Raw genomic sequence first — 22,140 nt, 5'->3', positions numbered from 1 at the left:
ATCAAGTGATTGCTAGTCAAGTAGAGGCGACCTCGAGAGAACATCGATTGCAGCATCTCGCCACTTACGCGCTTGCACACAGTAGAAGTCTGGTAGAGTCTTGTGTATGGGCAAGAGCCTTCCGTTGATGACAGCTACGATTCAATCCCTGGAAGACAAAAACGAGTCGGATGTCGAAGCCTCAGGAGATTCAATACTCCCGGCCTGCAGGAGGTAGGCCATCGGATCCCTGGACTATCGCCGTTCAGATCGAATCTCGTCTCGTCGATACTTCCAATCGATCTGAAGCGTGGAAGCGTAGTTCGAGGAGCTGAGCCCAGATATCTTGCGACAGATGTGCGCAATTTCTCTCATTGATCATCTGTAAGAGATCTCCATGGATATATAGGACTGATACCACCGATCTAGAAAAAATGCTGAATCTGTTTGTCACTGGTGGGGAAGATGTATGGACACATATACCTCATGAACATCCACGCTCCGCCGACTGACCGTTCTTATCGTGATCATAGAAGAAAATTTCCTGGATGTGATCGCTTTTGTGCTCCTTCAAGCCACAGGAGGCAAGAGATGACTTCGGCGAAACGAAGTAACTACGCGCGTGTCAAAATTCGCGTCACGAGTTGAAACATCTGTTATGAAATCGATGTATCACACTACATGATTTGAAACTGTTTTATGAACACGAGTACAGTGTCATAATCGGTGAAACTCTGCTTTACACGGCTTGAGTGAATGGAGTATCACCCTTCAAGTAGACTTCTATGCTCCTTTCAGGTGCCCAGATTATGGATGAGACTGAGACGTCAGCTTTGGTAGTGTTCGTTGGGTGCGTAATCATCGCTCACAGCGTTTGAGCCTTCAATTCGGCCGGTAGTACTGAGGATTGCGCGTCAGTGAGAACAAGGACACTGGTGTAAGATGACACGTTGAGGAAGCAGATACCATAAATTCCGTATATTATTGGAGAATAAGAACGTACTGAAATTTTGCATTGTTTGTGTTTTGTCAACGTTGCAGTCGTACCACTGACTTCCCTCAATGAAATGATAGGAACGCAGCTCGCGTGACGCGACGCGACGCAGTGTGGCGTGAAGATCCGATTAGAGAAAGGAGTGGCTTCCAGTAGTGTATCTCTAGAAAATTCCGCATAATTTGCACTTAATTGTGAATTAGAGATCTGAACACCTTGTAATGGGCAAAGCTTAATCTTTATGCGAGCAGCGGTGGTCGTTGGATTTGGAGTGAGTACCGGTCCGAACTTTACTGAGGCCTGACAAGTCCGCACTGAAACCCGGGCCGGAAATCGAAGCTCTTCTTCTACTTGTTCCACCACCGTGGCGTACCAGAGCATAGTAACTATCTCGGTGCTGGCAGCATCATACATAGGATCTGTTATTGCAGAAATGACGTTTTTTCACAACGCAACCGTCAGACGGCGTCAAGACTCAGAGCGACCATCTGCTGACTGGGAAGGGTGCTCGTCAGGTAGGAATGATGAGACTAGAATCGAAGAGCAGCCGTACAGAGAAGCTTGTACTGCACCCATTGGAGCGCTTTCAACAAGCTTTCTTTAGGTATCGTCGATTTCTCGTTTCAGAACCATCGGATTCGTCCCTAATGATAACATCAGTCCCAAGCTTGGTTGTTTCATCTCCGGCGTCCTTTAAGGGCGATGTCGGATGGTGATTTTCGCCAGTAATCTGTGTGAATAGCCTTTGATTACTGACAGAGCTATCCCATCTTTCGGATATCTCCGCAACATGTCGAGAACGTCATTTCGCTGTAACGCACAAACTGCGCCGGGGCGTTGATCTCTTCTCAGATTTAGGCGTCATGGAACGTATGATGGTCGACGAGCTTCGGTGCCATGCTACCCCAAGTGATCCGCGTCTGGGGTAGCCGAATTTGTATTCGATGCTAGCGAGTTGCTAATGTTGGTCTCACCGTACACCTCTTTTCCGATATATGATGTTGTAGCTCGTCGCTCCCTGTATTTGGAGAGGCAAGTTATTGGTTTCTGCCGCACCAGATCGCTTGATTTACAACTGCTGGCCGATCTATTGGCGTTCTGGTGATTTCCTTCGGGAAACAGCTTGTGCTTTCTAACTACATCTACCCTTGCCATGCGGACCTACTACTTCCTTGACACGGGCGACCCAAGGAAGCTGGAGTCCCATACGCTCACTCGTTTCCCAGAAATCCTCCGAAGTGCTGGGGCCATCGTCTCGTTCCTCCAAGACATTCTCCTATCGATCTTCCAATTCCTGAAACTCCCGGTAACGTTTCTCGGAACTGCTACCCTGGTTATATTATCACATTGGCCGTTACTCGGTCTGAATGTACGATCCTTGACTTGCTGCCGGTATATTACATCCAAGCAGGAAGAGAAATCAAAGCGCTGGATGCGGTATCTTGTCCAGATGCGTCATACGCCACGAACACTCGCTCATACTCCGCTGTTAGATAAGGGTTGGACAATGGGCCAAGATGGTATGGAGATACAAGGCGTTCTCAGCCAGGGTCGTCGATGTTTCCGAGAAGAACGGTTCTTCCTTCGGCTACAATGGCTCGCGGTGCGTTCACGCGTGGAAGGAGGGTAGTTTATGCCGCAAGTAATACCTCGAAGATCGAGGAGCGCTAGCCGCTGGAAGTCCTAGGCCTTGTCAGCGGTACATTCTCCGTTCCTTTGTGAGTACCTACCCGGGCCGTACTACTCTCTTCCCGCTTGGTATGAATAGTATCATTCGACGGTCTCAAACGTGACGTGGTATTCATTCAGACGAGTATACACATTAAAAAGGCAAGTAGTCTATTCAGAAAACGTAAAGGACATAAAATTGGGGATAATTTTGAAACATCAGCGGTGTGGGGGTAGAAGAAGGGAGGAGAAGTCGAGCAGCCTTCCAGAATCAAGCGACTTGGGACATGGGCGCATCCCTAGCCTTAGCAAGAGGTTGGATATTCTCCCTTGGTCTGCTCAATGTCAGGAAGGACACGATCGCCGAAATGAGCGTGAACAAGAACGCGAACCAGGGGATAATTCCGAACCAGAGAACTGGCGAAATTATGAGCTCAACGACACAATGACGTTGACATGGAAGACTTACTGAAGTGAATGTGCCTTGTAAAGAGGGTTGACTCCGAGCGATGCTGCAGCTTCCGAGGAGTGTTGCTGTGGGGACCTCGACACCATCTTGCCATCCCCAGATCTCCTACGCCCTTTCGGCGCACTGCGTCAGAAACGGGGATCTGGCAAGCGAACAGTGCGACGGTGAGGAACGTGAAGACGTATGCCTGGATAGATATAGCCTTCCTTGCTTCGCTGGCAAAGGAGCCCACGAACAGACTGATGACGGCGGCGAGAGAGAACAGGGCCTGTGATGACACAGAAAACTTCCGATGCTATGGCAGGGGTGCACGACAGTCTACGTGCCCCATATTAGAATTGCGTAGTTGATAACGACATATTGAACGTACTGTTCGGTGAACGAGTCTCAGAGTGATTCCCAAGAGGAGCGACAGGATCTCCGGAGGAACGACTTGAGCCGGTTCTGCTTCACTACCGTATTGAGACCGATAGAAAGGCTGATAGCTCCCCAGGCGAAATGCCATGGTGTACGCTCCCAGACGTGTAAGGAAGAGCGGTAGCTGGTGCCATTTCGATACGGAGGTAGGAAGTCGATGAATTGGTGGGGATTCAACAGCTTTTATATTGCAGGACGACCCATGGGGAGCGGGGAAAAAGTTCTGGACAACATAGACGAGGAGTCGAGAATGCGGGGGCGAGTGAAGGATAACCGGAGCCCAGCTGTAGACCGGGAAAGAGAGTCGTTCATTTATCCAAGAGTAAGGCAATTCGTCGAGTTTTTGGTTATATCAAGGATCCTCCTATGGGGAAATAGCAGATATGGTTTGCAGCTGCCTGAGATATTCGAAGTTGCTTCTTGTTCGTGTCCTGTCCTTGCCACCTCAAATATTTCGTTGCCCGCTGCCCTACGAAGTGATGTTAACAGTTACACCGGCGGCGGACCCAGGTGGAATGGTCTGGAACTGAAGAGTTATTCGAGAGAGCCCTACATATGTTTGTGGTCATCTCAAGTAACAATTCCTATGATATTCGAATAATTCCCGAGCATGATGATGAGTGAAAGAATAAGTCCTAGAGATTTGCCGGCCATGGTCGGCCTTAAGGTGCCGCAGCGGCTTTGTCTTGGCTTTGTCCATGTATGCAGTCGCTAGGAAAGATTGAATGATCACCCTTCATCATCTTTAACTTAACAGAGGTGATTGAAGTGTATTTGATAGCAAGCAAATCCTACAGGCAAGAATGGACCGCCCAGGGCGGCTCCTCGGACCAAAGCCGAAAAGCCGCGGCACGGCACGTCGGCAAATCTCTGCCGGGTGATCGGACTTGATCACAAATGGTATGAAGCACTTTGCTTGCTTTTGCAGTATCCGTAGCTCTTTATTCTACTCTTTTGAAAGTTGGAAGATCCAAAAGGTGAAAAGGGGCAGATCCAGGCTAAAAATAACCCCCTGTGGGACTCGAACCCACAACCTCCAGATAAGTCCACTAGTTGGAGTACCGCACAGGGCAGCACTTGGCGTAGAAGTCTGACGTCATAGCCATTAGACAAAGGGGGCATGCTTATGTAGGCTCATCCTGCCTTCAGGATCAAGCTTAAGGCAGGCTCCTATTCCCACCTATGAGGTTGTGCTGTCACAACTCCAAGGGGGCAGTTGCGCAGGCTTAAAGTTGCAAATTTGTGTCACTGTAGAATCGGATTGCGATGCTTTGAGGGTGGTAGCATCAATGGGGAAAGTTGAAGATAATGATACAGACGATGTTTTCCTGAGAAATCTTTGTATTCCACCAGCGCACCAGCGTTGTCAGTATTATGATCAATAAAAGGGAACCAGTCGCTTCCTTCCACCTAGAAAACCACAGGACAATACCGTGGCAGCTAATACAACACTAACCAGTCCCATCTGAATCTGTGAGGCACCAGTTGTCGCTAGCAAGGGTAACACCAAACTTGGAACAAGTTAGAACCATATTCTGAGGCGAAAACAAAGAGGGAGATGAGTCAATGATAGATTGTTCGGCGACACAAGTACTGACGAGCGATGACAGCTTTGCCGATGTCAGTAGAGATGTTTCCTTGGGCGACTACGCAGTCCACGCAGGATGTGATCGATTGATCCGTCTGATCGTTGCACATGCATGCACTCGTGGAACAGTTCTGGATGAAGTTGTTAGGGAAGGATATATTGGAAACGGGGCCGAAGGGAAGCGGCTCACGCTTAGATACTTGAGCACGTCTTGAGTGCAGTTCGCGGAACATGCCGAGGGGATTGAGGATTCTGGGAGGTCGGTGAGGTTCTTGGTCGCTTGACGAGCGACTAGGGAGAGATGTGGAGACGCCAGGTCGTAGAATTGGTGAGAGAGGACTAGATGGGTGGATAAGCAAAGGGTCCACGAGAGCAGGGATAACTACCTACCGCCTTTGAAAGCGAAGAGAAGGGCGAAAACGAGTGAAAATGCCAGCATGATGGAAAGGCGAAGACTTGAAAGAAATAGACCTCGCAGAGGCAAAGAAAGAAAGAGACAGTGGTGGTGGTGGTGGTAGACAAAGAACGTAGTGACGGTTGATACGGTGGTATTATAAACCGCTTGGTCCATCAGCATAAATATTAGCCATCAGCCGAGTCCCGACGTGCTAAAATTACATGTGCTTTACCATTGTAGGAAAAGCGCAGCACTGAAACGTTCTGATTGTCTCAAACGAATCGGCCAATACGAGAAGATCGTGAGAGCAGAGGATGCAAGTGAACAATGTATAGAGCGGATAATCGGGATCAGGAAGAGGCGACAGTCGTTAGAACCATGATAGCATCAGTGTTTAGAATTGAGATGTTATTGTGAGAAAATCACGGATTAAGTTGAGGGAAAGTGCTGTAGCCTTTGCCGACTGTCTGCACAGGCGTTGAACGTGAAGCCATTTAGTTACTGAGGCTGTATTTCGATGGCAACGTTCCCATCGACAGAAACCACTGGCAAGAAGCAAAACAGAGAAATTGTCAGTGTTGCGCAGCGGTAGAGCTCTATAGATGTTAAGATTTTTTTCCTTGAGCGATTTCGAGAACAAGTGCTTGCAAATCTGCTTCACCGGGTCATGGTCAAGACTCAAAAAGTGTAAAGAAAAAAAAAGAAAGTGGCGGTAACCCTAACCAGAATTGGAGTCACAAATGATCACGCTGACGACATCGGTCACGTCACGCTCCCATCATCCTTGACCTGAACCGCCATCCTCCCTTATAACGCGTCGAGGGTGACGACGAGCACGTTTTGAGACGACGACGATAACCACGACGGTCACAGGAAATTACAAAATACCCTTTTAAAAAACCTCAGCTCGAGTCAAGCTTCAATATGGCTGGAAAACCCAACAAACTTGCCTTCTTGTCTATGTCTGCGCCGGCATCCTATGTCGCTGGTCTAGGGCGAGGGTACGCTCCTGAATTGACTTCAAATGCATGATATCTCATTATTTCTCAGTGCTTCGGGATTTACAACACGGTCCGATATTGGTCCAGCACGGGAGGGACCCAGTGCTGAGGTTATTGCGTGCGCCCAGTTGTCTTTGCGCTTCGAGATGGTACTCATTACTTTCTAGTGAAGCCCAAGCCCGACGTGGCGAAGAGGCAGAGGTGGATCCCGACCAATTCCAGGATCCTGACAATGAATACGGTCTCTTTGCCGGTACCACATACGAAGCTGACGACGAAGAAGCTGACCGGATCTATGAAAAAGTGGACGAGGCTATGGACGCGAGGAGAAAAGCACGAAGGTACGGAATTCTACCTTTGTTAATATTTACCTCGTTCTGACTTGCTTTCAGAGAAGCACAGGAACAGCTCGAAATGGCGAAGCACCGCGCAGAGCGTCCAAAAATTCAAGCGCAATTTGCGGATCTGAAACGAGGACTGACGGCTGTGACTGATGCCGAGTGGGAGGGCATACCAGAAGTTGGCAACTTGACGCGCAAGAAACGGAAGACAGAGGGGAGGACCTACGTCGTTCCGGATAGTATCTTGGTGGGAGATAGAGAGAGAGGTGGTATAGGGAACGTGGTCCAAGATGGACAGGAAACTCCTGCGAATACGGGTACTCTAACGAACTTTGTGGAAATTGGTCAGGCGAGAGATAAGATATTATCACTGAAACTGGATCAGGTATGTCCATTTCTCTCCTCAGAAGAATACTGTCTCTTATGTTTTCTTACAGATATCTGGTACTGCCACCTCCCTCGGTGCATCTGGAACGTCCACTTCCATTGACCCTAAAGGCTACCTCACCTCTCTCGACAGCGTCCAAATAAAATCCTCAGCCGAAATCGGCGACATTAAGCGCGCGCGCATGCTCTTTGATTCGTTGGTAAAGTCAAATCCAAAACACGCTCCTGGTTGGATCGCTGCTGCGTGCTTAGAGGAACACGCTGGACGAATGGTCGCTGCGAGGAAGCTTATTCGTGAAGGGTGCGAACGATGTCCGGTCAGTGAGGATGTGTGGTTGGAAGCAGCCAGACTACATGTAAGCGAACGTTTATTTTTGGTGGCATAACTGATCGGCATTTCTAGAGCAATGACGATGCCAAGGTGATACTAGCTAATGCCGTGCAACATGTGGGTCAGAGCGTCAAGATTTGGCTCGCTGCGGCGGATTTAGAGGGAGATGTCAAAGCGAAGAAGAGGGTGCTGAGAAAAGGTAATTATTCTGTTGTGCTGATGAGTAGTTCTCACCGTACCTTGCCTAGCCCTTGAACATATCCCCAACTCCGTTCGATTATGGAAGGAAACTGTCAACTTGGAGACTTCGGCCACAGATGCGCGTACCTTACTCTCTCCGTGCCGTTGAAGTAATCCCGCTTTCGGTGGAGCTTTGGCTCGCCCTGGCTCGCATCGAGACACCTGACAAGGCAAAAGCGGTTCTGAATAAAGCACGTAAAGCGGTCCCGACCTCTCATGAGATATGGATCGCCGCTGGACGCTTGTTGGAGCAAGAGGCGGGTAAAAACGAGGATCCTGAGAAGAAGAAAAAAGAGATGGATACTGTGGACAAGACCATAGAGGCCGGTGTACGCGAGTTGCGGCGGCATCAGGTGCTGCTTACGCGAGAGCAGTGGCTGAAAGAGGCCGAACGATGCGAGAGCGAGGGCTCAGTGAGAACATGCGAGGCGATTGTAAAGGCTACGGTTGGCATGGAGCTCGAAGATGAGGACCGTTTGGATACGTGGATGGGTGATGCCGAGTCTGCTGAAGGACGGGGAATGGTTGCGACTGCTCGAGCTATTTTGGCATATGCTCTGAAAGTATATCCGGATAGACGGGCGTTGTGGCAGCGTGCCGCAGACCTGGAGAAGACCCATGGCACCTAGAGAGGGATTGGATGAGTTGCTGGGACGTGCCGTGGAGTGTTGCCCACAGGCAGAGGTTCTGTGGTTGATGGCTGCCAAGGAGAAGTGGCTAGCCGGAGATGTTCCCGGGGCGAGAGGCGTCCTTGAGAGAGCCTTCATCGCCAATCAGGAAAGCGAGCAGATCTGGCTCGCAGCTGTCAAACTTGAAGCAGAGAACGGCGAGACGGGTGTAGCGAGGACAGCTCTTGGTCCGTGCGAGAGATGTTGCGGATACGCAGAGGGTCAGTGTAATGATTCTTCCTTACTTCGCTTTGCTGATAACATTTTGTAGATTTGGATGAAATCTGCCGTCTTCGAACGACAGCAAGGACAGATCGACGAAGCGCTCAAGACACTGTCTACTGCTCTCAAAAAGTTTCCCAAATTCGCGAAATTGTATATGGTACAGGGACAAATATACGAAGACCGAAATGACATTCCCTCTGCGCGCGCATCGTACGCCGCCGGACTCAAATCCTGTCCTAAGGAGCCTACGCTTTGGATGTTAGCGAGTCGGCTTGAAGAAAAAGACGGCAAGAGTATAAAGGCCCGTGCTCTCTTGGAGAAGGCGAGACAAGTCAATCCTGGAAACGAATTGCTCTGGCTGGAATCCATAGGTGTGGAAGAGCGATCTGGTGGTGGAGCCGGTCAGGTTCTTGCTCGCGCTCTACAAGACTGTCCAACGAGTGGAGTTCTCTGGTCAAAGAGCATTTGGAGCGAGCCAAGGCCGATGAGAAAAGCCCGTTCGGCCGATGCGTTAAAGAAGACTGGTGGTGGAGAAGGTGGTGGTAGCGCCGTTATCTGTACGATTGCCCGGTTGTTTTGGGCAGAGAGGAAGGTGGAGAAGGCTCGGCAGTGGTTTGGGAGGGCTGTCGGGGTGGATGGCGATCTAGGCGATCTATGGGGATGGTGGCTCAAGTTTGAGAGACAGCATGGGGTGGAAGAGCAGAGAGAGGAGGTGCGGGTGAGGTGTGTGCAAGCGGAGCCACATCATGGTCTTGTTTGGCCGGCTGTTGCGAAGGATTTGAAGAATGTGGGGAAGGGAGCCCGGGAGATATTAGAGATGGTTGCTGATAAGCTAGAGGAGTAGTGTGTGTATTGGTATGTATGTGATGTATTTTTATTTTTTTCTTTGATTTGTATTTGTTAGTACTACTTACCAGGCTGCAAACATACAAGGTAAGTATATCATTCTGATGGTGGATAAAAACTAACTGAAAATCTGCAGGTGATGCTTGCTTTGATTTGGGAGTGCGAACGTACCGTTCAGGGTCGAAGGCGTACACCGTCACATGTGATGTATCCGGTGTATTTCAGAGAGCCCTTGACCTGGCACTCCCGCGCTCGCTCCGTAGAATAAAGACCGAGAGCGCCTGGTGCCTGTGGTGGCGTAGGTTCCCCACAAACTTCTAGAGATTTCTGAATCTCGTTAGATCAGGCTTTCGTGAACCTATAACAGAGCGCACCCGCATACCCACTACCTGGGCGTAGCGAGGACCCGGTGACGATGTTGCCGAACTGCTGATTTCAAACTCCTCGAGATCTGAGAAGGATTTTGGGGGTTCGCAGGTGGGAGGACAAAGTTCACAATTTGAACTCGACTCAAGCCCACTTGTCCTTCCTTGATTGTTGTTGCACGACCGCTTCATATGTATACCCATGACGGCAACGCTCTCAACAAAGGGACGAATATCTCCCAGACAGATGCTAAAGATACACATTTCTATAGGACGGATCATGCAAGGTTGTTTCGGCAAACCTGTGGGGTTGGTTGCGTTCGGTAGCAGCTCTCAGGTACTTATGCAATTCAATTGAAGATTATTAACCACAGCCATTGGGATCAAATAGCGGGTCCGAACATTCCCAGATGCAGCGACCGCATGGGAGGAGAAGATATCCTGACAGGACATCTACTAGAAATATAGCATGCTCGTCTTTGTCACCAACAAAATCTTTGTTGTGGGAGGAACCGTCCCAATCGCACCCTAGGTTTTGATGGAAGGAAACGAAATAACATATAGTTCAAGGACCGCATGGTGAGAGATGCTACAGACAGTCTCCGAGAACATGCGTTGTTAAATTCGGGACCTATCTCTTATTCAGTTAATCATCCGTGTGAGTTGAACTCAATGATATCTACCTCTAGGAAATACATCCCTTCGTCTGTTCCCAGAGGGACGATGTAGGGTCGGACAGTCGTATGGTTACCGTGAAGGAGGTCAGTGAGCGCCACGCCGACTCGGAGTGTCCTGACATCAAATACCGCCACCGTGAGGACTGAATTTGCTACTTGCCGGCATACGCCATTACTTGATGCCTAACCATACGGAAAAAAGAGGCCCGCCGCTTCCGAACTGGGTGTCCGGAGATCAAAGCTACCATGGCGGATGATAGTGTACCACGCTACACACCTTCTCCTTCGAGCCATGCAGAGGATATGCGGAAGATAGCTCCACGTGTGTGCATCGAAAAACTGTTACCATTCAAATGGTCACGGGCTATTAGAGATGTGTTCTCTTACCGGGGTTAACGAAGATCGTTTATCAGCGAGATGGAATAGGAAGAGTGTAATGAAATTCTATGCGATGAACAACATTGCAATCCCTTATTACCGTAACGACACCATTTAATTGGGGAAAAATGTAACTCCGGTTAGAGGATGCAACAGCTCATCCTCCCCCAGCGCATCGATACGAAGATACCATGAGAACTGCAATATCGTTACGGCGACAAATGGCCCGGAAATTTGAACAATCTCCAAACTTTATCGTTCAGTGTGCCTAGAACTGGCGCCCTTCGCACTCTCATCGTTCCTGATCACAGCTGATCACGAACTCTATACCTCGAATCCCTGACGTCACCTGGGGATGCGCCACAGATTTGAACCCTTGATGACCGTACGCATATATACTCTGGAGATCTAGTTACCGACGGATGGAGAGAGGAGAAAACCCTAGAAATATACTTTTACCAAGGGCCAGAGATTCGATCAAAGGACAGACGTATTCTGACAGAAGCCTCTGAACTCGGTTCTAGAGGCAGGTGTCCCCTTCTGTCGAGTGTAGAGATCAGATATATCATATGTGAAAAACGAAGGTCTCAGGAGAAAGCTATGGTTGGCAGTAAGAAGATCCGCTAAAGCACCGCGATGGGGTGCCTATCACTCTAAAAGATACCGAAAAAAAAGAAAAAAAAATTCAGCATGGACCGAATGTCATTCAAGAGGCTCTGAAAATGCACGGCTTACATTCAGAGCTCGATTCAAGTCTTAGTTTTCCATTTTTCGTTCTTCTGAAAGGATCCGTTGGGCGGTTGCGATACGGGGTAAGGTACGGAAACAAGTTCGGCGTGAGAAAACTGCCGCAGCCGTGCCGTGACCGATTGATTTTGCTTCCGATTTCAATCACGTTGCACCTCCTAACCCAAAATTCCCAGTATCAATGGGACGCCCGCCGGAAAGGCGGAGAAACAGACTCTATGTCTGACCACATACCCCGTGTGCGCATCGTCCTTGACATTGTGCTCCCCTACGCTGAACTGAACTTTTCTACAGATCCGCGATGAGCTACGACGAAGCTTTTGCAGGTAAGCAAGCTGTATGTCGTTCCTTGAAGACAAAAAACTGACAAACTTTTGTTTTTTTGCAGTGGCAAACTCAAATCCGTCGCTTTTCGCAAGGAGCAGCTCCTGGCGTTGGCGTATCTGTTGCAGGAGAACCAAGCTCGTTTCCAAGAGGCCATGCAACGTGATCTAGGCCGTCCCCCGCTCGAGACGTCACTGTCAGCGGTTCTTGCCTTTATCCCTGCCGCTGTGTCTCATCCCCCACCGTCAGGTTGGATTTGAACGGGTCTATACGTGAAGCATTTCTCTGCTACAAGCGCGTCGAGCAATGGGCCAAGGAAGAATCACCTAAATTCAACCTAGCGACGTGGGCGATAAGTCCTAGATTGAGGAAGGAAGCGAAGGGAGTTGTGTAAGTTTTGCTCCTTGTCTTTTCTCCATATCATTGACGGCCTTTTAGTCTCATCATTGGGCCCTTTAACTTTCCAATATGGTGTCTTTTCAGCCCTCTGGTTTGTTTTTTTCACTTGCAAGTCCATTGCCATTCCCGACTCGTCGTTCTTTAGGCTGCCGCTATTGCAGCTGGAAATGCAGCCGTCCTCAAGCCATCGTCGCACACCCCAGCCACCAGCGCACTCATTGCTGAGCTTGTTCCCAAGTACCTCGATCCGTCTCTATATCGCGTCGTGCTCGGAGATAACGCCGAAGTTTCCGCGGTTAATCCCTTTCCATCTCCGAGTCATTCAAAATCACTGACGCACTTCTTGTAGTTGCTGGATCTCCAGTGGGATCACAGTGAGTATCCTCTTCCGTCTTCGACATGCATTTTCTCCCCCATTTCTTCCCTGCACGGAAGTGTGTTGGGGTCTGCCTCGGCTAGTATATCGGATTAACACTGCCCCCGTTTTCGATTGAGAAAACTCTTTTTCGTGTCCGTTTTTTTCCTCGGGACTGATTGGTTTTCTTCTAGTATTCCTCACGGGCGGGCCTAAGGCTGGCAGGGTTATTGCTACCGCCGCCGCCAAATATCTGACGCCTATCACACTTGAGGTAATCGAGCTCCTCTGTTTTTCAGCATTGTCTTACTTCTACTTCTGCTATCCAGCTCGGTGGTAAATCTCCTGTCATCGTTGACCCTTCTTGTGACCTCGAAACGTCATGTCGACGTCTCTTGTGGGCCAAAACCAGTAATGCGGGCCAAGTGCGTCGTATTCATATTCGCTGTCATCCATTTTCGCCGAAAATTGATTTGCGATTTGTTATTAGATCTGCACGGGTCCCGACTATGTCCTCGTCCCGAGACATTTTCAAGATGAATTCATAGAAGCGATGAGCGTCCAGTAAGAATATTCCTTTTACCCGTTACCCACGCTTACGCTTATTACAGGTATGCGAACTTTTATCCTAATGGTCCCGCGGCGTCAGATTCGTTCTCACGAATTGTCGGGCCCAGACATTTTGCAAGGATCAAGGCGTTGCTAGACGCGACACAGGGTGAGGTGGCGCTCGGAGGAGAGACGGATTCGGCTACGAACTACGTTGCCCCGACGGTTGTGAGGGACGTACGCGAGGGTGATTCCCTTCTATCGGAGTCGGTATCGCTTCCCCTTTTGGTGAAGGCCATTGCTTATATGTTCTCGGTATCAGGGAATTGTTCGCGCCGATCTTGCCGGTGGTACCAGTTGAAAATCTAGACGAGGCAGTTGCGTACATCAGAGCAAGGTTCGATTTTCCGTCATCGTTTACGTTGTTGGACTGAGATTTTCGTGCAGAGATCACCCACTTGCACTGTATCTATTTGCTCAAGATGAAGCCGTCAAGCGTAAGGGTAAGCTGCTCTCTTTTATTCGTCCTGAATCACGGTCCTGACTGGTTTTTGCTAGTCATCAACAGTACTTTGTCGGGGTCTGTCGGCATCAATGATTGCTTACTTCAAGTATCTGCCGAAGGGCTTCCTTTTGGCGGAGTGGGACCATCGGGATACGGTGCCCATAAGGGCAAGTTCGGGTTTGCCACCTTTACTCACCTCCGTCCGGTTATCGACTCGCCGTGGTACGTCGACCTGTTCATGTCACTGAGGTTCCCGCCGTACTCGGTATGTCCCTCTTCTCCTCGCCCACTGTCGACAATGCTAACTTCAGTCGTAGACGAAGAGTCTACAAAAGATCAACGCTGCCATGTTGCCCACCCTGCCCAATTGGAAAGGGGCTGGGAAGAACGTGGTAAAGGTGACTTCGGCACCCGTTCCGGTCAACGTAAATGCTCGAGGGAGCTTCTGGGATGGCGAAGCTGTGGCTATTGGTATTAGAGCGAGTGGCAAGGGAGTGTTATTAAATGGAAAAGAGTGGCTTGGGTTGGTTCTCGGGATGGGTGTGGTTCTTGTCGGATGCTGGGTAAACTTTGGCAGGGCGCTGTGATAACGGGCGGGGAATATGGGTAGTCAATCTTTATCAGCGGAGGGGAAGTAGATGTCGTGGTTATTGTTTAACTTATAGGCACAGTGTATCATTTATTGTATTACAAGACTCAAAATGTAACTATCGGTCTTCTTTTTTTTTTTGGGTCTGCTCGTTCTTAAAAGCACAGAAAAGACTTGGACGGCACCACTGAAGAGTTATACGCCAGGTTGATCTTTCATCACGCGTCGCACAATCTCGACAAGATACAATGTCACGTGTGCGCGTACAAGCAGACTTTCTTTGATGACAATGTGCAACATGTTCTGACGGGGTACCGCATCCTGTTAGATTAAAATCTGGGAGCGCCGTATGCATATTCATCTCGGTTTTATTGTCTCCTTGACAAGGAACGATGCCCTTGACGAAATATGCATTGGCCTGAAAACAAAAAAGATGATTCTTGGCCATTGGGACTTTATAGGCGCTTATACTAGCTCAGCGTCTACGTATGTACATCGCAAAAACTTTTTGCGAAATGATCCTCATCCGTGGGCAGACTCTTAGAACTTTGACAGGCAAATAGTTGGGATATGATAAGAAGGCGTAAGTGAAATATGTGGCGTGCGCCGAGGAGAAGGCTGAGTACTTCCATCCCAGCGATATCATCGAATTAAGTGTCGTCAAGAATACGAAAAAGCGGCTGTGGAAGGGTAGACATAGAGGAGATTTGACAAAGAAAATCGTAGAGAAAATAAGGGGAATTTGTGAAGAAGATACGCACTACTTAAGCACCAAGGAAATTTTGTAGTGTTGCTGCAGTCTTGCGTTGTTGTCGGGCCGACCGCTCCGTCGTGATGCGGAATTTGCCGAAAACCAACTTGACACCTCTCCCCATGCACTGCCGTGACATGCCCTCAGTAAGACTATGCGATGCAGTGTGATGTATCCAGCCGACTTCTGACGCATTTTTGGAAGTCAGATGCCCAGTGGCCTGGAATTTGAGCCCCGTTCGCAGTGGTGGCGCGCCCTGGTTTGCGTCACACGGATATCAACTTCATGAACTGGTCTACGAAAGTGAGGGCGAATACACAGAACTTACTGCAATGCTATTACCTTCTATGAAGGTCTGTGAAGCAGCTGAGAAATTACCGGACCGAAGTCCTTACGGTATTCGCAAGGCGCTCTCGAAGAGCCTAAGAGACTAGCATCCGCTTTTCCGAACTTGGTAACTTAAGCTTTCTATCTTTAAAATAACTATGTATGCTGATTTATACAGTTTGCTCGCGTTTTCTTTACTCAGGATGTCCACGGACACCTCGTCGCAGTCAAAATCGGGAAGAAGGATACCCACCACGACCGTAACGCGTCTTTTCATGGAAGAGAAATCGGAAACGATGCCATAGAACTGTGACCTCCCCATTTTGGAGGTCGGGTCAGAGCCTTTTTATTTCGCTGTCATGCACAAGTGTGTCATGAGAAACTGACAAGTTCAATGCAGTCAAGTATTGACAGATGGGATGACGTCCCTGCGTGTGGTTTTAGGACTCTTAGAGCAGTACTTGTTTATATGTACTACATGGTCGAGGTAGAACTGAATGCTTCTGATATCCTTCCAATCTGATATTTGCTGCTAGGGCCTTCGTTTTTTACATTCGATAAAAATCGTGCACCGGCCCCCGGGTAAGTCAATGACTCTCAGAAGCCTTCGAGATCACCCCTCTCCTCTCTCTTCAGGACTTCAAATGGGAAAATGCCGCCATGAATCATTCCTTAAGTGCCTGTGATCGTTACCCTATTGGACAAGATGATTACTCGAACCGTCTCGCGGCGTTTTACCGCTTCTGAAGCCCTGCAGTTTTTAGAAGAGCTTCTTCTAACAGCACAACTAGACGTCCCAGTACCATCCGAGTGGGCAAACAAGCATTATAAAAAGTATAGCTGATGGAATGATCTTCCTGCAGAATTCATTTAGAAGTAGTCGACTTACAGAGAGACGCCTGTCCCTCGCATGACTAGTCACTATATAGCTTCGCAAGATCTGTTGCCGAGGTGTTGGTCATCATCGGGCACTTGACATCATTTGGAGGGCATTAGGTTGGGTTACTCGATGCCTTTCCGCGTGGCATCATGATTGCAAAGGATTCTTGATCCGATTTCTACATATTGCTGACACCTACTCATGCCGCCGGTAAGGGTTAGAGACCCAGGCATCATCATAACATTGTTATAGCACCATTCTTGTGGGATTATTTTTTTTGAAGTCGTGTAAAGGAATGGAAAATAATCCTTATTTGCAAGTGAAACAAATAACACCCGCACTTGGTGGTCAAGTCGGATGAAGTGATAAGTACGTAAGCGGTCGGTACAGCTGTGCCGAAGCACCGGCATCCCGACCTTGATCCCGACGACGTGTTGTCCCACTCTCATCGCGATGTCAAGGATAAGACGGGCATGCCGCGCAGCAACTGTAAAATTTTCAGCAGAGTCATGTAGCTCCTACTCCGTAACTCGTGAACCTGCACAACTCGTATGTACGGCGTACGACCAGCACTGCCGACTGCGAGGAGAGCGCAGTTGAGCTAATAGCAACGACAAAAAGATCGACGGAGTTGTCTAGTTGCTCAGAGTGTTTCATGCAAGTCAGATTATTTCCTTCTGGGACAGATATTAGAGATTTGCATACCCTTCCATGCCATGCTGGATACATGTTTCCCAGGCGCCGGACTCAGGTATGGATGAGTCGCCAGTCACAACAGTCGGTAGGCCTACAGGCAGACTAAGCATTTGCCTCAGTTTTTTTTGAATGATATAGTGATATTCATTGATATAGATAGTCTCTCTGCGCAACCAATGCCATCCTATATACCACCCTTACTCGGTAATGTGGTGACATGCGTAGTCTATTTCTCGGGCTTGCTTCTGCATCAGTATCTTAGTCAATGGTAATAAGATATAGCCTTCGGACACAATTCTTAACTCCGAAATTTAAAGGTTCAAGATGTCGATACTAAGTTGTCATGAAGAGGTAAGATTTCTCCAAAATTTGTCCTCAGGAGTCAGCGCCACATATTGTAGTCTGATCGACTGGGCGTCGTCGGAACAAACCCAGTGGACTTAAAATGTTCCGTGTTCTACTCGGGACGCCCGGCGATCCAATGAGCTGTAAAATCATCCCGACAATCAACGGCTACTGCCGAGCGCTGAGAATAAGGAAGATAGTGAGCGATAGCTGTAAAGGAGCGCGGACTGGAGAATTAACAGCTCGTAGGCCGCCCAGATACGGGTCCAACAGCATGTGTCACAGCACTTGAAAATTTCTGCTTGAAAATACTACAAGGTGAATACTATGGTGGGAACGGCGACTAGAGTACTCTATATGATAGGTTTAAGTAATTATATCTACGTACAAGAACGGGACACTAGACTATGGAGCATTACGAGGCGGGGGCGGTCGATATAAATAAGGAGCACGTGAAGTTCGTAAAAAGCGGTAGATGAGTAAGGGATCCTGGGATTGTTTTGGGGGGACGCAAATTGGCGGTCTGGAAACCAGACGGACCAAATCGTCAACCAAGTTGTCGCATGTAAAATACGCGTCAAAATGCTGTAGACGCGTAGCCAGAATCATGCCCAAATCTATCAGAGGGGAACTGGACGCCAGAAGGTCGGGTTCGGAGGCTGTGAAATGAGCCGAGTCAACCATATATTCACGAAATTTTGTATTTTTGCTTACCCCGTTGGTGTTGTCGCTGATGTCTGAAGAAATAAGTCAGTATACGTCAATCAGCAACATAAGCTCCAGCTCACGGTTAACAAGGCATTGAAATGATGCGACGATCTGTCGGCCGTACTCAATGTAGTACACGAGGCAAATGTCGCCTGCATTCCAAGTACAACCTGGTGTCCACACACGGTGGCGGGAGGCTGAGAAGGCACCAGGGTAGAAGGCAGGCATTGGCAGCAATGGGTTCTCTGAAGAGACGATGTAGAGTGAGGTTGTTGTGACTGCGGGAAAGGTAGCGAATGCTAATGACCTATCTCACCTTGAACAGGCGCGTTTTAAGCATTTTGGAGTTTCCCACTACCTGTGGTGAAGTTGTAGCCGGAGTCATGACTCGCTTTAGGAATGTACAGCCGAAGTGAGCCGGAAAGGGAATGAGAGAGGAATGAGTCAGGGTCCCGTCGTAGTTGTAGCAGATCATCTCCCACTTTGGAAACGTAGAAAGTCGGCCTTGGGCTGTGATGAACACGGTCGACGGCAAGGAGGGTGTCGATGGCGATACAGACTTGTATTTGTTCCTGGTATACCGGCTGAAGGGAGTCCGGAACTCGACTTCCAGATAATCATCATCCTTGAGGTAGCTGTATTCGAGTCATAACGAATATTTCAACGCTATGGATGTCTCCCGCCACGATCACGGTTCCGTCTACGTACCGCATTCGAGGAAGGCGGGCGGTGCTGGTTTGTTCCGAATGTCCTCCGTTCTGATGGTCTAGTAAAAGGCGCTAAAATTTTAAGGCGTCAAGTTATATGATTCGAGCGCTTTGGAGACGGAATGTACACCCACCGACATGATTTGCCGGGAGTAGCATCAGTAGGCTCAGTTTCTAGTTGCTATCGCACCCACCGATGCTCCGTGACTCATAATTCATCACAAAATGAAGTACGCGCCCTGTTGATCCCTGCCAGAGATGGGTATCTAATGAACCCAAAAATGCTTCGAAGGCAGTTCTCCCTTCGATCAATATCATATAATCAAAGCGCCTATTTTCATGTAGTGCTGCTCGACTCATCAGTTTATGCATCTCATAGCAGGCAAATCATCCCCGGCATGGAAACTTGTAACATCCTCCAGGAGACTCGATGGCATGTGGTCGTGTTCGTCCATACCCATCGCCAACCACGAGTAACTATTTAATGAACATATGGGGATTGTTTGTTACTGATTAGATGCATCAAATTGTGCCCAACAAGATTGTTTGAAATGACTCGCCGCGGACTGTATTAATTGCCAGCTGTTCAAAATATGATTGAGCCCCAGAGTTGGAAAGAATGCGCTGTCAGGGCTGGAGCAGGGCAGAGAGGAAATGTTTCATACAGTCTGAGGAAGACTGAGCCTTTCTTGAGACGTGGTCGCGGTATGTGGTGGTATTCTTGCAGCGAGGAACTTGACACTGAAACGTCAAGACGCCACCACCAGTGACAAGGGTCCTATGTTTGACAACGATAAATTAGACATCCACAGAGGTAGAAAGTGGCTGCATCGTAAGGCAGAATACATCCCTTCGTATTGTCGAGCATGAGACGACGGCGGGACTGACAGCGAATCAACTCGCCAGTCGGAGACTCGCGCTATTTGAAACAGAGACTACCGCGGAGATACTTAGAACATTGGGCTACAGTCAAGGGTATATCATCAGCTCAGTAGATGAAACGATGGAGTCCCTGCCATACCAGTGCGTGTGTCGATTGTTGTGGTTGGAGATGAAGTAAGATTCTGATTTACGCCTTCACGCTTCAAGGCGGATCACCGGTTCCACGTGATCTTCGGCTCATCCATTTTTGGTATGTTAAATTCAAATACAAATCAATCACGTCTACAACACCAACACCAGCACCACATGCCCGCGCTCCAGCGAGCGTGTCTCCATCAGTAGTAGGATGAACGACAGAATCTAACTCTCCATCTTTTTACATTTGTCAAGGACTGGCTCTCGAAGGAGCGGGAAATGCTCTGTCGTTGACGGTACCTTCATTTGACTCAAGTTCCGCAGAAACTTCATATGGTGATTGCAGAAATCAGACTGATGATTTTTCTCAATAATGGAATTTATTGAGTGAAATGACAACTCAAATATAATTCCTCCGTTTACGATTGTGATCAGAACAAAAAGGAATGTCAACTAACCAACTATCTACTTCTGGGTATTCTCTTTCTCAAGTTGTTCCTTGACAGCATCTTCTCTGCGCTGCCACTTTTCGTATACCATATGGCATTTATCGCGATGCTTCACCCATAAACTCAAGTACCATTCCGCATCAGCTCTCTTGTCCAACTGCACTTTGCGCCCACAGCCGACGCAGTTGACATACGTTCTGTCGACGTTTGCCGCCCATTCATCCTCGCAAAGCCAGCGATAACGCTCCAATCTCGACAGCCTAGACATGCACTCTCCCTGTTGGTTCTTCTCGCTAGGAAGACGTTTCAGGGAAGAAAGGAAACGTTTAACATTCTCTTCAGCGTTTGGTCGACTCGTCAGCGAAACGGACGCCTTTCGCATAAGAAGCCTGAGGTTTTCCCTAGTCTTCTTCTGTGCGGGCGTATCGCTGGAGGGATTCGATCTAGGAGGAGAAGCACACTGGGGCGGATTGGGAATGGTGTCGCTTCGTTTTGGAAGGGCTTTGATGAGACGAGGTTGGGGTACCTCTACGATCCTGGTTTGGATTGTGGGTTAATTAAACCAGCTGAAGCATATGGTAGAAAGACATACGATTCCTGCTGGATCGGAGCTGCTTGATTCTGCTTTGGAGCTAAAACTGGAGTTATCTCCTTTGCATCACCGATCTCATTGAGCCGTAACCGTTTTGAAGAGTGTAAGGAGCTGAGTAAATGGTAATGAGTATAAAGACAGTCATCGGAAACGGAGAGTACTTGCTGGATATGCCGTTTTCCATACTCATTGAGTATTTGGGCGTGGTCGTTGTCCGCAGTTTCTTCATCTTCGTATTCTTCCGCCTCGCCGCACGCGTCTCTGCCACAATCATATCAGTACACCACAGAATCCTTGAATCGATTGATACTCACTCGCATTCACCAGACAATCCCTCCGATGGGGTGTTAAACGCAGACATGGCTTCAAACTGCGCACGAAATTGGTCATACATGGAGGTAAAGCCGGATTCGTTTGAATGTGGATGTGTATAGGTGTAGGAATAACTCGCAGTAGAACCATAACCTAGGACTGATGGAGTATGGTAGGTAGCAGGGTACTGGTTCGAGTTTATAGGCGCGATAGGACCATAGTAGTTCCCCGAGCAGAATGGCCTGTCGTCGCAAAGACCGGACATGTTGAGCGATTTATAGGAAATGGAAGGGAGGGTGTATCCCGGGATGTCGCCGGGAGTAGGAAGTGTCTTATGATGACAGGAAGTGAACCAATTCCCAGGCGTTTTATAGCGGAATATGGGAGAGGCTTTGTCTTGACTTGGATTCCACGTGATCTTGTTTCTTGGTGTCCTGCTTGGGTGGCACCGAGCTATACCATTGTACAGAATACCTTTGCATTGTCCCTTCTTTTCGTTGACTTTGCACGGGAAGAATGGAGGCGAGAGTTACTTTACCTAATACAGCAAGTGGAAGGTGACATCAGATGGGGTTGCTTGAAACCATCTAGTGCGTTACCATTGTAATTTGCCACTGAGAACAGAACATATTCGAAGAAATTCTTGTCCTACAGTCATTGTGACATTCGCTGCACGAGAAGTGAGTGCACACAAAAGTTCGTGACAGGGGCCCATATGGCGTCGATTGGCACGATCGCATATGCCACCAATGAATAACGGAATTGCTTTTTCTCAAGTCTGAATTGACCGACTGAGTTAGGTCCTATGAACACGGTGGACAAAATACATGCGCACACACGTTTCGTCCAAGTCGAGGATGCGTTCGATGAGATATATAACGATATATACTTGTATCGAGAGGCAGCTTTCGTGAACT

At 48.6% G+C, this 22,140-nt stretch overlaps 6 protein-coding genes and 1 non-coding gene across 7 annotated transcripts; 3 read left to right on the top strand and 4 right to left on the bottom strand.

The window, feature by feature from the left end:
* Positions 1-1,880: 1,880 nt before the first annotated feature.
* On the top strand, positions 1,881-2,861 carry EV420DRAFT_1167065 (uncharacterized protein). The gene has a single exon (XM_060466171.1). It carries the CDS (start codon positions 2,127-2,129, stop codon positions 2,601-2,603), a length of 477 nt encoding a protein of 158 aa, XP_060323463.1. The 5' UTR covers positions 1,881-2,126; the 3' UTR covers positions 2,604-2,861.
* Positions 2,862-2,912: 51 nt separating this feature from the next.
* EV420DRAFT_1486107 (uncharacterized protein) lies at positions 2,913-3,615 on the bottom strand (the record flags this gene model as incomplete). Its single annotated transcript, XM_060470347.1, has 3 exons — positions 2,913-3,058; positions 3,111-3,405; positions 3,481-3,615. 3 exons carry the CDS (start codon positions 3,613-3,615, stop codon positions 2,913-2,915), a joined length of 576 nt encoding a protein of 191 aa, XP_060323462.1.
* A 918-nt stretch (positions 3,616-4,533) lies between these two features.
* On the bottom strand, positions 4,534-4,647 carry EV420DRAFT_t275. Its single transcript has one exon. It is a non-coding gene; the product is annotated as a tRNA-Arg (tRNA).
* Positions 4,648-4,675: 28 nt separating this feature from the next.
* On the bottom strand, positions 4,676-6,188 carry EV420DRAFT_1582871 (uncharacterized protein). The gene is made up of 5 exons (XM_060474711.1): positions 5,506-6,188; positions 5,306-5,454; positions 5,136-5,246; positions 5,010-5,062; positions 4,676-4,978 (listed from the first exon to the last, which is right to left on the bottom strand). Exons 1-5 carry the CDS (start codon positions 5,690-5,692, stop codon positions 4,906-4,908), a joined length of 573 nt encoding a protein of 190 aa, XP_060323461.1. The 5' UTR covers positions 5,693-6,188; the 3' UTR covers positions 4,676-4,905.
* A 248-nt stretch (positions 6,189-6,436) lies between these two features.
* Positions 6,437-9,549, top strand: EV420DRAFT_1623147 (PRP1 splicing factor, N-terminal-domain-containing protein; the record flags this gene model as incomplete). The annotated part of the gene is made up of 11 exons (XM_060475908.1): positions 6,437-6,513; positions 6,563-6,631; positions 6,681-6,854; positions 6,906-7,239; positions 7,292-7,597; positions 7,645-7,771; positions 7,821-7,895; positions 7,924-8,406; positions 8,444-8,616; positions 8,654-8,701; positions 8,752-9,549. The coding sequence occupies 11 exons, from the start codon at positions 6,437-6,439 to the stop codon at positions 9,547-9,549; spliced, it is 2,664 nt and encodes an 887-aa protein (XP_060323460.1).
* A 2,286-nt stretch (positions 9,550-11,835) lies between these two features.
* On the top strand, positions 11,836-14,577 carry EV420DRAFT_1582846 (NAD-aldehyde dehydrogenase). Its single transcript, XM_060474710.1, has 15 exons — positions 11,836-11,957; positions 12,013-12,044; positions 12,107-12,238; positions 12,292-12,432; positions 12,481-12,532; positions 12,587-12,736; positions 12,791-12,815; positions 12,991-13,070; positions 13,126-13,221; positions 13,287-13,360; positions 13,408-13,611; positions 13,668-13,742; positions 13,793-13,848; positions 13,904-14,115; positions 14,168-14,577. Exons 1-15 carry the CDS (start codon positions 11,937-11,939, stop codon positions 14,435-14,437), a joined length of 1,620 nt encoding a protein of 539 aa, XP_060323459.1. The 5' UTR covers positions 11,836-11,936; the 3' UTR covers positions 14,438-14,577.
* Positions 14,578-20,216: 5,639 nt separating this feature from the next.
* EV420DRAFT_1166733 (uncharacterized protein) lies at positions 20,217-21,961 on the bottom strand. The gene is made up of 4 exons (XM_060466170.1): positions 21,226-21,961; positions 21,077-21,172; positions 20,912-21,022; positions 20,217-20,855 (listed from the first exon to the last, which is right to left on the bottom strand). The coding sequence occupies exons 1-4, from the start codon at positions 21,486-21,488 to the stop codon at positions 20,336-20,338; spliced, it is 990 nt and encodes a 329-aa protein (XP_060323458.1). The 5' UTR covers positions 21,489-21,961; the 3' UTR covers positions 20,217-20,335.
* Between the last annotated feature and the right edge of the window lie 179 nt (positions 21,962-22,140).

This window comes from Desarmillaria tabescens (genome assembly GCF_030435595.1).
Source record: "Desarmillaria tabescens strain CCBAS 213 chromosome Unknown EV420scaffold_80, whole genome shotgun sequence".
Lineage (NCBI taxonomy): Eukaryota > Fungi > Basidiomycota > Agaricomycetes > Agaricales > Physalacriaceae > Desarmillaria > Desarmillaria tabescens.
This window is presented reverse-complemented; position numbering and strand designations above follow the sequence as displayed.

Bases quoted from the DNA above. Each gene is read 5' to 3' on its own strand.
- EV420DRAFT_1167065 (XM_060466171.1), top strand. From the start codon at position 2,127: ATGCGGACCTACTACTTCCTTGACACGGGCGACCCAAGGAAGCTGGAG.
- EV420DRAFT_1582871 (XM_060474711.1), bottom strand. From the start codon at position 5,692: ATGCTGATGGACCAAGCGGTTTATAATACCACCGTATCAACCGTCACT. The intron at 5,455-5,505 runs GTAGGTAGTTAT...CCACCCATCTAG, and splicing joins TCTCTTCGCTTTCAAAGGCG to TCCTCTCTCACCAATTCTAC. The intron at 5,247-5,305 runs GTGAGCCGCTTC...AACTTCATCCAG, and splicing joins ACGTGCTCAAGTATCTAAGC to AACTGTTCCACGAGTGCATG.
- EV420DRAFT_1582846 (XM_060474710.1), top strand. From the start codon at position 11,937: ATGTCTGACCACATACCCCGT. The intron at 12,816-12,990 runs GTGAGTATCCTC...GTTTTCTTCTAG, and splicing joins GGATCTCCAGTGGGATCACA to TATTCCTCACGGGCGGGCCT. The intron at 14,116-14,167 runs GTATGTCCCTCT...CTTCAGTCGTAG, and splicing joins TGAGGTTCCCGCCGTACTCG to ACGAAGAGTCTACAAAAGAT.
- EV420DRAFT_1166733 (XM_060466170.1), bottom strand. From the start codon at position 21,488: ATGTCCGGTCTTTGCGACGACAGGCCATTCTGCTCGGGGAACTACTAT. The intron at 21,173-21,225 runs GTGAGTATCAAT...TGATTGTGGCAG, and splicing joins GGATTGTCTGGTGAATGCGA to AGACGCGTGCGGCGAGGCGG. The intron at 20,856-20,911 runs GTATGTCTTTCT...AATCCAAACCAG, and splicing joins GCTCCGATCCAGCAGGAATC to GATCGTAGAGGTACCCCAAC.